The sequence below is a fragment of the Alligator mississippiensis genome, chromosome 1 (genome assembly GCF_030867095.1).
Source record: "Alligator mississippiensis isolate rAllMis1 chromosome 1, rAllMis1, whole genome shotgun sequence".
Classification (NCBI taxonomy): domain Eukaryota; kingdom Metazoa; phylum Chordata; order Crocodylia; family Alligatoridae; genus Alligator; species Alligator mississippiensis.
The window spans coordinates 354,145,559-354,158,404 of record NC_081824.1 but is presented as its reverse complement, the minus strand read 5'-3'; the positions used below and the strand labels follow the sequence as shown (position 1 = coordinate 354,158,404).

At 44.4% G+C, this 12,846-nt stretch overlaps 1 protein-coding gene across 4 annotated transcripts in view; it reads left to right on the top strand.

Annotated features, from left to right (window-relative positions):
* Positions 1-642: 642 nt before the first annotated feature.
* NAXD (NAD(P)HX dehydratase) overlaps positions 643-12,846 on the top strand; it is a 57,287-nt gene continuing 45,083 nt past the window's right edge. Inside the window, exons 1-5 of one of the 4 annotated variants that reach the window (XR_002089587.2) lie at positions 905-2,036; positions 3,802-4,173; positions 7,145-7,295; positions 8,475-8,520; positions 9,719-9,807. Coding sequence is in view for 3 of the 4 variants with exons in the window: in XM_006260465.4 (XP_006260527.1) it covers positions 1,442-2,036; positions 3,802-4,173; positions 7,145-7,295; positions 8,475-8,520; positions 9,719-9,807 (1,253 nt within the window). In the remaining variant the exon portion in view is untranslated. The other 3 variants (XM_006260465.4, XM_014600393.3, XM_014600395.3) reach the window with 3 other exon arrangements.

The following is a 12,846-nucleotide window of genomic DNA, read 5'->3' as shown; positions in this document are numbered from 1 at the left end:
CATAATGAAGTTGAAGGCCCCTCCCTGGTTATGATTTTCAAATCTTACAGGGGGGCTCTCATCTCTTATGAGGGGGACTCAGCCCTCCCTGTAATTTGAACCCTGGCAGCTGGCAGAGTTGCTGAGTGGAGTCATGACCTGGCTGCTTGGCAGGGCAGCCCCAACCCGGGGGGGGGGGTGGCAGCGGCACAGGACTCCCCATGCCAGGGCTGGACTTGGTCTGCTACTACCGGCATGAGCTGGAGCCACCGCTGAATTGGAGCGGGGCAGCTGGGGTCCCCTGCCCCATGAGCCGGGTTCACGTTGACTCGGGCTGCCCCAGGCCAGGGGCCCCGGGGGAAGGTGCCCCGCATTAGCTTGCAAACTGGCGGGCAGCCCTGTTTCTGCCCAGGGGTCACCAGCATGGGGGGGCACCAGCAGGGCCAGGGGCGGCCTGGGGCGGCCCGGGTGTGGGTTGGGATAGGCCATGGGTCCTTGCAACTGGGTCCCGGTAGGAAACAGCTTGAGACGACAACGGGGAAAGAGGAGCTCGTCCTCCTCAGGCCGGCGAGGGAAGCTTGCCCCCGCGCGGCTGGCTGCCTGCCCCCTGACCCCGCAGCGCCTCCCCGGGCTCCGCCAGCCGGGAGCCCGCGGCCTCCCTTCCCTTCCCTTCGTTTCTCCTCCCCTCCCCTCCCGGCGCTGCGGAGCCGGAAGCCGCGCGAATGAGCGGAGCCAAACGCTGGGCCAGCCCCGCTTGGCGGCGAGGTAAGGCCGGGCCGGGCTAGGCCGGGCCATGTGGGGCCGGGGCACTTGGGGCGCCTGTGCGCTGCTCTCGGCCGCAGCGGCCGCCCTCTGGCTGCGCGGGGCCTCAGGTACCGTACAGGGGCCGCGCGTGCTCGCTCGGGGCGGGCGGGCGGGCGAGTTTCCCCTCCTGCGGCTCAGGACCAGGGAGAGGGGCCAGCCCCGCACCACCTTCCCGCCCCGGGCGGGCGCTCATCTCCGTGGCGCCGCAATGGGCGCCAGCCGCCGTACCGCTGTGGGGGGCCCGCGCCCTACCCCTGGGCTGGGGGGGCCGCGCCTTCCCCACCTGCCTCGCGGCCTGGGGCGGCCCGGGACTGGGCGGGGGCGGCGGAGCCTCCTGGCCCCGAGGGGGAGGGGCGGGCGCGCCGCGCTGGTGGCGCTCGCCGGGGCGTGCGGGAGGTGGCGCCGTGAGGCGGGCGGAGCGTGAGCGGCGCCTCCCGCTGCTCGGGCGGCCTCCTGCGGCCGGGCCCCGCTGCGGGGCGGCGGGGGGACGTGGGCGCCGCTGCCCCCCGCAGCCCGCCGCTCCACTCTGCTCCGCGCCGCCCCGCCCCTCCCCCGCCGCCGCCGCCGCCCCTCCCCCTGCTGCCGCTCCCCCGCCTCTCCCCGGTGCGCGGCCATTGCAGTGACCCCGGCGGGCGGGCGGGCGAGCGAGCGAGGGAGGATGATCACGAACACGCGGGGCTTCTTGTGGTCGGACCTGGAGACGCGGGCGCTGCTGGAGATCTGGGGCGAGGCGGACGTGCAGTCGGCGCTGGACGGCAACTTTCGCAACAGCCATGTGTACCGCGACGTGGCGTGCCGCCTGGCCGAGCTGGGCTTCGAGCGCACGCCCGAGCAGTGCCGCATCCGCATCAAGGGCCTCAAGCGCCAGTACTACCAGGCCCGCGATGGGCTGAAGAAGAACGGGCACGCCCGCAAGATCTGCAAGTACTACGACGAGATGGACCGGATCCTCAGCTGCCGCGACGGGCCTCCGCCGCCCCCCGGCCCGCCGCCGCCACTGCCCCCGGACGGGCTGCCTGCCGAGCCTGCACCCCCGCTGCCCTTGCCCTTGCCCCTGGGCTTGCCCGCTGGGGGGCCGCCCACGCCAGGCGCCCCTCGCCTGCCCGACAGCGATGCGCTGGATGAGGACGGTGAGCTGGAGTCCCCCCGGGACAACTTCACCGAGGACTCCGGAGAGTGCTCGTCCTCCTACACTGAGCACCCCGTCAAGGTGGAGTGCCCGCCCTTCGCCATCCCTGTGCCACCTGCCGACGGTGAGTGCTCGCCCCAGCTCACGCACCCACCCGCTGGCAGGGGTTTCCCTTCCTTTCTCTCCCATGCATGTGACCATAGGGGACACCCCCCCCCCCCCCAGGGTTCTTCTATATACACACATGCACAGACTAGCAGAGGTTCCCCTACACACAGGCAGGGGTGTCCCCCCCACACACGTGGGATTCCCCCCCTCTCTATGGGCACAGGGGCTCATAACAGTAGAGAGAATCCCCCTGTACATATCATTAAGGAGATCTCTTCCTGCACCCCTCTTTCCCCCACACACAGGGACCAGCAGGGGTTCCCCTACTTTCACACACAGGGGGTCTCCCTCCTTCCTTTGTAGAGATGCCTGCTCATACTGATAGGAAGAATCCCCTTGCACACATCATTAAGGAGGTATCTTCCCTTCCCCCCTCCCACATACATGCACACTGCTAAGAGGATTTCTCCTCCTCTTGTGTACACAAACACACACTCCCCCATCCCCTTCCTGCACAGTCCCACTCCTGGCTCCTCTATTACTGAATTTCTGGTTGCTCCTATGTTGTCCCCCTTCTCTGTCACCCCAGCTTTGCCCAGGGGAACTGGATGCAACTTCTGTCTCCAAGCCCTTCCTTCTCCCATTATCTTACACTGTCCTGTGTCAGGTTGCTTTCATTTATTATCTCTTCTCCCTCTTTTTTTTTTTAATACCCTTCTTGCTTCCCCCCCACCCAGCGCAGTCCATTACCTCTTTTTATCCCTCCTAGGAGTGGAGAAACCAAAAGGCTTTAGTTTATGAGAATCTCTAAAATGATTGCACTATTTGGGGTGGGGGAGATAGGAGTAAAAAATTTTCATCTATCTGTTAAGGATGGGAAACAAATCAAGAAACTAATGTGTGGATAAGATATGAGAGTTGGGTGTCAAACTGCTGTGAATAAAAACAGAATCCTCTTCCTAATCCCTGTGTGTGTGAACTACGTTTCAGATGATATACAGCTTTCTAATCACTGTGCAAGAATTATTTTTCAATGGCTTGCTTTGCTAGCTAGATCAGTCTTCTGTTTTGCCTTCCTGTTGCCATAGCTTGGGCAGAAAGTTAGGTGGGCTTTTACAAGAGCAGTTAAACTGTTAATAGTTTTAGTTGTTTTAAAAGTATACCTTCCAATTTAATAGAGTTGCAGACAAAACCCCTCAAATAGTCTGTCCCCCTTTCCCGCTGCTGTTTGCGCTCGGCACTGTGTGTTTTTTAAGTCTAGACATAGCTGTGTGTTTAATCCAACCCCTGAACCTGTCTTCAGAAATTGACATCACATGGAAACAGCCAATTGGCTCGCTAGCTCTGACCGACCTTCTTTTTACACACAAATCCCTTCAAAGGGTTGTTTACCCTAACATCCTTTTGAAATGCAAATCTGGAGTGCCAGCAAACTCAATTTAGATTAATATAATTACCTGCAATACACAAATGAGGCTATACTCTTTAATAGCCTTTACTTACATCTTTTTTAAAAGATCAAAAAGACTCCTATTGTTAAAGTTTAGTACTACAGCAATTAAAAGATGCCTCTATGTGATCACGCCACTTTTATAACTTTTTGGTTAAGCATGTGCGTACCCCTTCTTTCTTTTGTCAATCTAAAAATGATCGGAGACAATCATGCTTCATATTGAAACTGAATAATGTCTTGATGTGGTATTTTAGGGAAAGCAATTTTACTGCTTGCTCTTTTTTGTATTTCTGAAAGATGGAAAATAACACTGTCTGTTTTGTTTTAGGCTTTAAGGAAATCAATACACAAACCAGTACAGCGCCACTAAGTCAGCCCAAAAGATCAAAAAAACGCCACGCAAATTTAACACTGGATAAGATGATGGAAAAATTTCTGCAGCAAAGCGTGGATACAGAAGAGAAATTTTACAAATACGAAGAGCAGCGGTTGAAAATTGAGGACAAGCGCCGTGAAGCTGAGCATGCTCGTGAGCTCCAGATGTTACAGATGTTGGGACAGATGTTGGCAGGAATTTCTTCTACAGTATCACAGAGGTCTCAGTCTATACCAGCTAGCCCACCTCAGAGAGCAAATCATCGCTCATATGGAGATAACTTTAATTATAATGCTATGACAGCCACACTTTCTCCGCCGATAGGTACTTAATTCTATCGCCTAAATAAGATCTAACGTTATTTTTAAAGAATATGTGTAACCACTGGTAGTAGCTTCTGAAAATAAATGGATAGTTGGAGTTTTGTGATGTTGTGGTGATGGTTTTTCATCTAATGTAAAATGAATTAAAATTTCATGCATGTCATTGTACTGCTTTTTTTTACAAAATAGATATAGATTTATAAGTATATAGATATATGCTACCTATAAAATAAATAAATAAATAATGATGACCAAAGTAACAACTTTTCAAAAGTATCCCATAAGCACCAGTGAGTTCAAGTCATATTCACATCTCTGTAGGATGCATTTAGAAAAAGTTTTACTTAGATGTGGTATGGAGTTTAATCTCTGAAAATTGGCAGTTGAATGAAATAATAGAACACTTAAAGTACATTTAAACTTTTTATTTTTTTTAACTGAGATGTGTTTGGTGTCATCCTAGTTGAAAATATATACTTGGAAGCATCCTAGAGAAACAATGCATGCTGACGTTTTTAATGAGGTATATATTAAAAGGTCTGTCAACCTTGAAAGCTTAAACCTATATGATGTACCAAGTTTGTAGGACCTCAGGTCACACAGAACCAGGGTTTTTTGCTTTGTTTTTAAAACAATCTAGTACAGTTTAAAAACAGTGAGATAGTCCAAAAATATAATGTAGGTATGTGGCAGAAATCCAATTCTGTAAGCCAGTTTCTGGCTCTCAAGAGGCTTCTAGGAACTTGGACTGTATAGATACTGCAAGCAACCAGGTAAATAACAGGCCCAGTCCTACATTTATCTTCAAACGACCCTTTAACATTAGTGGAGTTCTGATTACACAAGGAATGAATACTCAGGCTCATAGAAAAATAAGTTAACACTTCCTTATCATACTGATTAGATAGCTGATCTGCTGTGTTATAAATCCTTAATGTCAGAAATCTAGTTTAATGTGTAAATGATGATACATCTACTGGTTCTGTTTCTTTAAAATAAGTATTTGATTGAAATGTATTAGGAAACAGAATACAGAAAACTTCCTAGAGTACTAAATCATGAACACAGTACATACTCAGCTGTACCATTGCTTCTAAAATGCATTTGCTTTTAAGCTGAAGGACTTCCTATTAGTTTCACAGACCTGGGCACCAGGATCCTGTTTCTTCTAATATGTTTGAAGATACAGGTGTGTAGTTGCAATTTTTATGTTGCAGAAAGATAAACTGAGACTTCTAACTTCTAATCGTGAAAGGCTTAAAAGAAAAAATGTAATAAAGTATATTTTAAAAGAAATATTTCAGACATTGCATCTGTTTTTAAGGATTTGGGACCTCAGTTGTTTGTATCTAAAGTTGCGCTGAAATGTTGAGAGACAATCAAATCCAATCAAGAATTCCTTTCCTGACTAGTTTATTGGACTGTCCTTTCTTTCTGTTCTAAGACGTGTTATTTGTCTTTTAAAACAAAGGAAAGTGGTGGGGGGGTTTTCAGCAGCCATGACACTTTGAGGGTTGTGATGTGTGTGAGATATGCATATTTCTTGTAGACGTTATGGTAGAAAACTGGGAAGTGCATAAAGTGTGGAGTGATTTGAAGGAAAAATCTGTCTTATTTCTAGAGGAGAGATGAGTGCTTTGTTATACTCTGGATCACTGCAATGCTATTTTGGCCATGCTCCAAGAGGGCTACTTTTTGATCTCAGTGAGAGAGGAATGCCTGTATTATAGAAGGATTTCCAAAGCAGGAGATCAGCTAGAAGTATTTATCATTATTGAACACTAAAGCATTTTTTTGCTAAAGATTAGCTAGCCTGGTTTTAGAGTACAATTCTGTAGAGGTTGGAGAAAAAGTGTGTTTTGTTTTTTTTTTTTGCTGACAGACCATAATAGAACCTAAATTAGGAGTATTCTTGTTGGTTACCAGAATTTTTTTTCCCATGTTGGGTCTCAGATTTTTTAAAATAGTTCTTGGTTTTGCTACTTGCGGACTTGGGATAGGAAGGGAAAATGCCAAGTGTGATTTTGCACAGATGAAGCAAAAGTCTTTTTGATCATTCTGCATTATCCTTTTAAAGATCTATAAAAGGATACTACTAAGGACATAGTGTCTTCAGCAGTCAAATTGTGGAATTTAAATGTGTGTGTTTTTCCAATCAGAATTGTAAAATTGAACTTTAGTGAGAAATTTTGTAAAAGAATGCAGCAATAAGGATATTGTAAGTTAATCCTTGTGACCTAACCTTTATATGTTTACTGCATTCTTTTAGTTAATATATTGTTAAATTTTGTCTTTGTACTGCCCTTTAAATAGGACAAATGTATATTTGCGTAAACTTTCTGCTTACTTTATTCTTGTTACTATCTGAATATTTCTTTTCTAAAAAGTCTTGTATAGTTGGGACAGTAATTGAATACTCAGCTCTTTCAGTCTTCAGTTATTCTAACATATGGCTTAAAATGTAAATGATGTAAGTGAGGGATTTGAGAGGCCAAATTATTATTAAAAATAATATTTTGCATGACTAAATGCTTTTCACATAACCCTCCTTAGAGCTCATTACCTTCTGTAACCATCTACCAAAATAAAAAAACACTGCTTAGGCCCTGATTCTGCGAAGACCTTCTGCAAAGACAAAGAAAGAAAATCTTTCAAAGGTTAGCAAGTTAAGGTGGACACTTTTTTTCTGTACCAAAAGTTTCTGTATGATTTACTTAGTCCACTTCCAGAGTGGATTGGACAAATGTTCTTACATGTTTGAGGCCTTTGAAATTAGGACATAAATCTGTATCCTGTTAGAGTATGGCAAAAGCAATATTCAGTTTCTTAGAAAAAAGAACTGTTTCTATGTTGTAAATGCTTCTGATTTAGAATGCTAATGTTTCTGAACGTGAAGAAAAGCTGCTGACACTTCTATCAATTATAAAAGAAACATTTTCTTTAATAATTATTTAAATTTCTTTGTTTTTCAGTTATAGAGAGATCCTTCTCGTTACATAAAACACATTCTATAAAGGATATGGAGAATATTTTTCAGTTGGTGCGCAATGTAATCCCTCCTCTAGCAGGAAAGAAGCATAAGGGTCAAGATGGACGTATAGGCATCATTGGAGGATGTCAAGAGTAAGTTAAACAGAACGGGATAGTTCTGGGATCTCAGGTACTTGGTTTAAAAAACATTTCAGTTCACCTTCATATTGAAGACATTTTTATGGCGCTATTAAACCAGAGTTTCTAAAGTAGGCTTTGCCAGTCCATTATCATCATTAGGTATGCTTACCAAAGAATACACATTGCTCTAAGGCAGCAGTGCAAGGCTTTGGCCATTCTTGTAGTTGAAATTCAGTCATTTGAGTCTGATATCTGTCTACCTCCTCTCTTCCTTCCACCCTGAATCCCTTCATTTTCAGCATCAATTACCTTTTATGTTGCATGACTGAAGCTTCTTGGATAAGTAGGGAGAAAAGAATAACAAAGTGAAACATCTGCTGTAAGATGATCCTAGTTAGACACAAAACTCCCAGACTGTTTCTGGATTTAGGAACTACCTCTTGGCTACCTGGTCAGAGTTCCTAGTTTGGAGATAGGTGACCTTCTGAGACTGTTCCTTATTATTTACCTGCTCAACATGTAGCACATGCCATCAGTAATGTCACTGCATTGCAGGGAACTCAAAACATCCTTGTTAGTTGAATAGGATACTGAACCAGAGTTCCAGTTCAGTCTCTCTGCCAGTGATCTCCTGCGATACTCCTGGGTCATTTCATTTCATTGAGTATCAGCTTCTCTATTTGTAACGGAGCTGGAACTTTCTGTTGTAAAATGCCTGGAGATATTTTTACATATATTCACACATACCATAACTAGCTAAAGCTATTATTATGGAAAAGGTTTCCTGACTGGATTACCCGTAGTTTTGTAACTCGCATTTCTTGGTCTACTAGAGCAAAAATTTGTCCTGCATTCATGTTGCAAGGCCCTATATTAGTACCTATATGCTTTTTCTGAGTCAGTTATCTGAGAGGATTGAGGCTCTTATGTGTGCAAGTGCTTTGAATTGACTCTCTCTCTGTGGTGTAATCCTTTTAAACAACTCTAGCATGAGAGCAGACTCATGGCCTTACTGAATTCGCTTGGAGATTTGCTATTGACTTTACTATCCTTAGTAAATACATAAAAATAGCAATAGTAGTGAACTTTGATTTTTGAATTTGAGTTTTCTCTGTGAGAGGATGAATGATTACCAGCCTGTTGATGCACCATGCAAATCTTTTTCTAACCTAGTGTATGTTTCTTTTGTAGGTACACAGGAGCTCCGTATTTTGCTGCAATTACAGCTCTCAAAGTGGTATGTATTTTCCTACCTTCATACATAGGCCATTTACATAGATCTGTGTAAATTAAGTGGCATTTACTCTGAGTGAGAGTTTAATGTTACTAGAACTGCTACTTTTCAAACCCTTTATTTTTTTTAAACAATTGCCTTTCTGCTATGCTCTTGTTCCTGTTCCTAGAAATATCATTTTTAAACATTGTATTTAAAATGCATTATATTTTCAGTAAATTCTTTGTTTAATCTGGAGGTGACAGAAATCTTCAGCTGAGCTACTCTTTGCAAGTATAAGTGCATACATCCTTCATAAGACATTAAGGCCCCAATCCTGGTGTTTGTTACTAGTGGGTAGACTGCTGTGTTCAAGTAGAATTTGTAGTCAATGGGACTCTGTATGGGTATAACATTATACCAGAATTAAAAAAAAAAAGGCAGTATCAAGCCTTCAGATATTTGAATGCTTGGAAAACATGAAATGTTATTCATAAAGCAGAGTAGCCATTAGTTGGATATCCTCTTCAGGCATTTATATTATTTAAGCTTGCAGTGTTTACAGCATGTAAAGTAGATATGGTAATGAGATACTTTTTGGTTATTTATAAACATGCACAGATCTGATTTGATGAGGAGGGGAGTTGTTGTAGTAGTAGCAGTAATGAAAGAAATTTAGGACTACATTCTGCTCTGCTGCTCATGGGTATAATTGAACTGGAGTGAATGGAATTACATTTACACATTACAGATTTAATCCATTAAATCAAAAAAGAAGGAACTGAGAAAAGACTTCATGAATCAACTAGTCTCCTGCAGAAATGTATTACAGTGTTAATTTTTATCTGTGCTGTAGCCCATTTCTTAGTTTGCTCTGTTTTTGTTGTTGGTTTAATTTTCTTTAAATCTTAGATTTATATACTTGAATAAGGGTTTCAGTATGTAGCCTTAAGTCTTCTGAGTCTTGTTTTCCTATCATTCTGTTAGTAAGCAAGTATTTCTTTAAAGTTTGTTATGTACTATGAAAGTTAGAAATAAAGCAGTTGCTTAATCTGGTATTCAACAGAATCGAGAGATTTGTGTCAGAATGGAAAAGGAGTTGCTAGGTTTGCTTTTGTTAACAATCAATAAGAATTCTGGTGGCCAATGAATAGCTATTAGAAAAATTGTTCAGAGTATTCAGATATAAATTGATAATTCTGTTTGCAAATTTCTTTCTTAGGGTGCAGATTTATCCCACGTATTTTGTACCAAAGATGCAGCAACTGTAATAAAGTCATATAGTCCGGAGCTGATTGTTCATCCAGTTCTGTAAGTGACTTTTTGTGTAAATGAACATGTTAATGTTACTAGATTAAATAGGTCAGTGTGATAGTTCACTGGTTTACATTACTTCTCTTCCTGAACCCTGTGGCAGATGATCTAGCAGCAAAAAAGATGACTGTGTTTTCATTTTTTCATTTAAGAACACACAGAGATTCTGGCATGTTAAAGCCATTTGTGCAGGGGGGTGGGGAGAGGGGGGTTTAATTATTAAAACACAAATTTTAAAAAAGGTTAAAAAGGTTTTGCTTTTTTGCCAGTTGCTGACATGTGTTTGTGATTATAAGGCACCTAAATGAGAGCAGTGGCACAATCCAGAAGTGAGGATGATACAAGTTAGCATTTTAGAATCTGGTTTTGAAAAGACAATACACCCTTCAAACATCTTCCTTCTCATTGTTTTCTAATAGTCTGGGTTTTAACATACTGAGTTACTATGTGAGAAACTGTTTTAACTTTTTGTGATTTTTGTAAGCATATATTTGGATATGCTAGGCAGATCTGTTCCTGGGTAGAAGTAGCTACTCTGATCTGAAGGTGTAAAACTCATCTTAGACCCCAGGCCAGATCCAGATGGTGGAGGCATTAGCAATGGCTGTGACAGTGTTGTTCTGTGACTTGGATGTGGCCTTTGCCCTGTGCTTTGTAAGATGGGGAGCTGGAAAGTGGGACTTTAGTTCTCACAAGCTGGGAGAGACGGTTTTGCCTGCCTGTGAAGATGTGGGCCAGAAGGGGTGTGTGGCAACCAGAGGCAGAGCTGGTACTTGGCAGAGCCTGTTTATGGCCAAAATGCAGAATAAATAGTGGTAGAAGGTGTGAACTGGGCTGCAGAGGGAAGGTTATGAAGGTAGGTTATAAAGGTCCAATTCACTGAAACACAAGCACTAAACAGCTCTGTGCTTTCTCAGCTGCAAAGCATACTGGGCTGAATTTTAAGGCACCACACCACAAAGCCTTGTGTATCTTCATCTGGTTGTCTGACCCATCATCTTGGTGAATGGAGGCAGTGGGCCTGCTCCCCTTTCAGGGGGGGCAAGGGTGGCTGGAAAGGAGCTGAGTCACAGTAGCTATGTTTACAGAGTCCCTAAATATCCATGTTTCTAATAGTAACTTTCCCATTTACTTGGAGATTCCATTAAAGGTGTTATCACAACTTTAGAAAGGACTTGCTGATTTTCTTAATGCATTTCCAGGTTAACCTCACTAATATTGCTGCAGAACAGAGGGTTTCTTGTTTGGGAATTGAAGAGTGTGCATGCTGCAGACTTTTGATCTTTTATGCAATGGAGTACTTGTGACCCTTAAAATCTTTTCATTCTGTAAGCTTGTTTCCAGGAAGCAGAAAGATGTACTTCATACACAGCACTCAGTGACAGACATATCTTTAGTAGGTTTGGAGTGTTGTAGCTATGATGATCAAAGGAATGTGCAAGAATGGAGGGCATTCTTAATGATATTTTTTGATTGGATCAACTGAATAGTTAGGAAAGATGTTAGACAAGCTTTCGGCCACAAAGTGCCCTTTCTCTGGTCAGCCTATCTATCATTTATCCCAACAATACAATTGGTTCAGTAAAAGATATCACTAAAAAAACCCTTGCTTCTGAAATATCTGTGTTAGTCAAAATGTGGTGAACTGAGATTTGAGACTGCAGGGCTAAGTACAGTAAACAGTCAAAAAGCCTAAGGTTGAATCTATTCAGTCTTCGCAGGTTAATCTAAGCTGCATAGATTGAGCTGATATGCAAGTGAACAGACATTTGCTTTTGATTCTGGAAATGGAGTCACATGCCTGTAGTGGCTCAGACCAAAAGCTGGGCAGGTGCTACAGCATGCCTCCCTGCTCAGCTAGAGCAGACAGCTTGGGCCAAGAGTAGACATCACCCCCTGCCAGGGGGGGTTTACATGAGAGGTGCAAAGCATCCTGGGATGCTGGGGGACTGTGAGTTAACTTGAATCTGGAACGGATCTGGGACAGAAGTTCAATAAACTGATTTTCACCTAAATCAGTTAAGTCTGATACTACATCCACCCAGGTTTAACTTAAACCAGTTCTGGCCATTTTGAAAGTGATTTTTGTGCATTGAACTTCTGTTACTGATTTGAACTGGTTTCTGATAACTTAGGCTGGTTTATGTGTAATTTCTGTCCCTAGCCCAGCAGTACATTCAAATTACTTGCATTTCAAACAACTTTAACCTTGTAGCTTGTGAATGCTACAAGTTGGTTCAAGCTTGGTTACCAAACATTGGGACCGAAATGTGGTTAAAGCAAGGTTCCATCTTAAGCTGTGTTTAAAATGATGATGATATAAATAATAATAATAAGGATGATGATGATTTATGCACAAAATTGTTAGCCTTGGTAATGTTTATGAAGTGGCCAGGGCCTTCTGACATTGACAACTTGACTTGACCATTCCCAAACAGTATGTTCCCTGATAGAATCCTATTTGTAGTTCTAGATGAGTCATGAATCCATAGGTGGATCCAGGATTTTACAGAGGGGGGGTGCAGAAGCTGCTACATGGGGGTAGTTGCAACCAGCCTTACCCCTTTTCTCTGGGGAAGGCAGACCATGCTATGGGGGCAGCAGCAGCTGGGGGCTTTTTTAAGTCCCTGAATTGAGTAAGAATCCCTCCCTTTGGTGTTCATGCCCTTCCCCTCCATATTCAGTGGAATTTCCCCTCTCAGACCCCCCCCCACCCCCTCCCACCTTGCCCTCAGTAGTGAAGCCTCTGGGTGCAGGGTGGGCTGTTTCAGCTGCTTCAGACAGGGTTTCAGGAAATGGCTAGGTGGGAAGCTAGGTTCAGGGTAAGAAAGCGGCAGCAGGAGGTGGGTTCCCCAACCCTGTGCCTGCTCACGGATGGCAGGGAACAGACAGGGAGGGGGAGCCTACCTGCTGCTGCTGCTGTCCCAAGCTGAGCCTGGCCCCCTGTTGCAGCCCAGTTGGAGCAGCTCTAGAGCACCTTCTGCCTCATAGGTCAGGCTAGGACAGTGGCAGAAGTGGATGGGGGACAGGGGATTG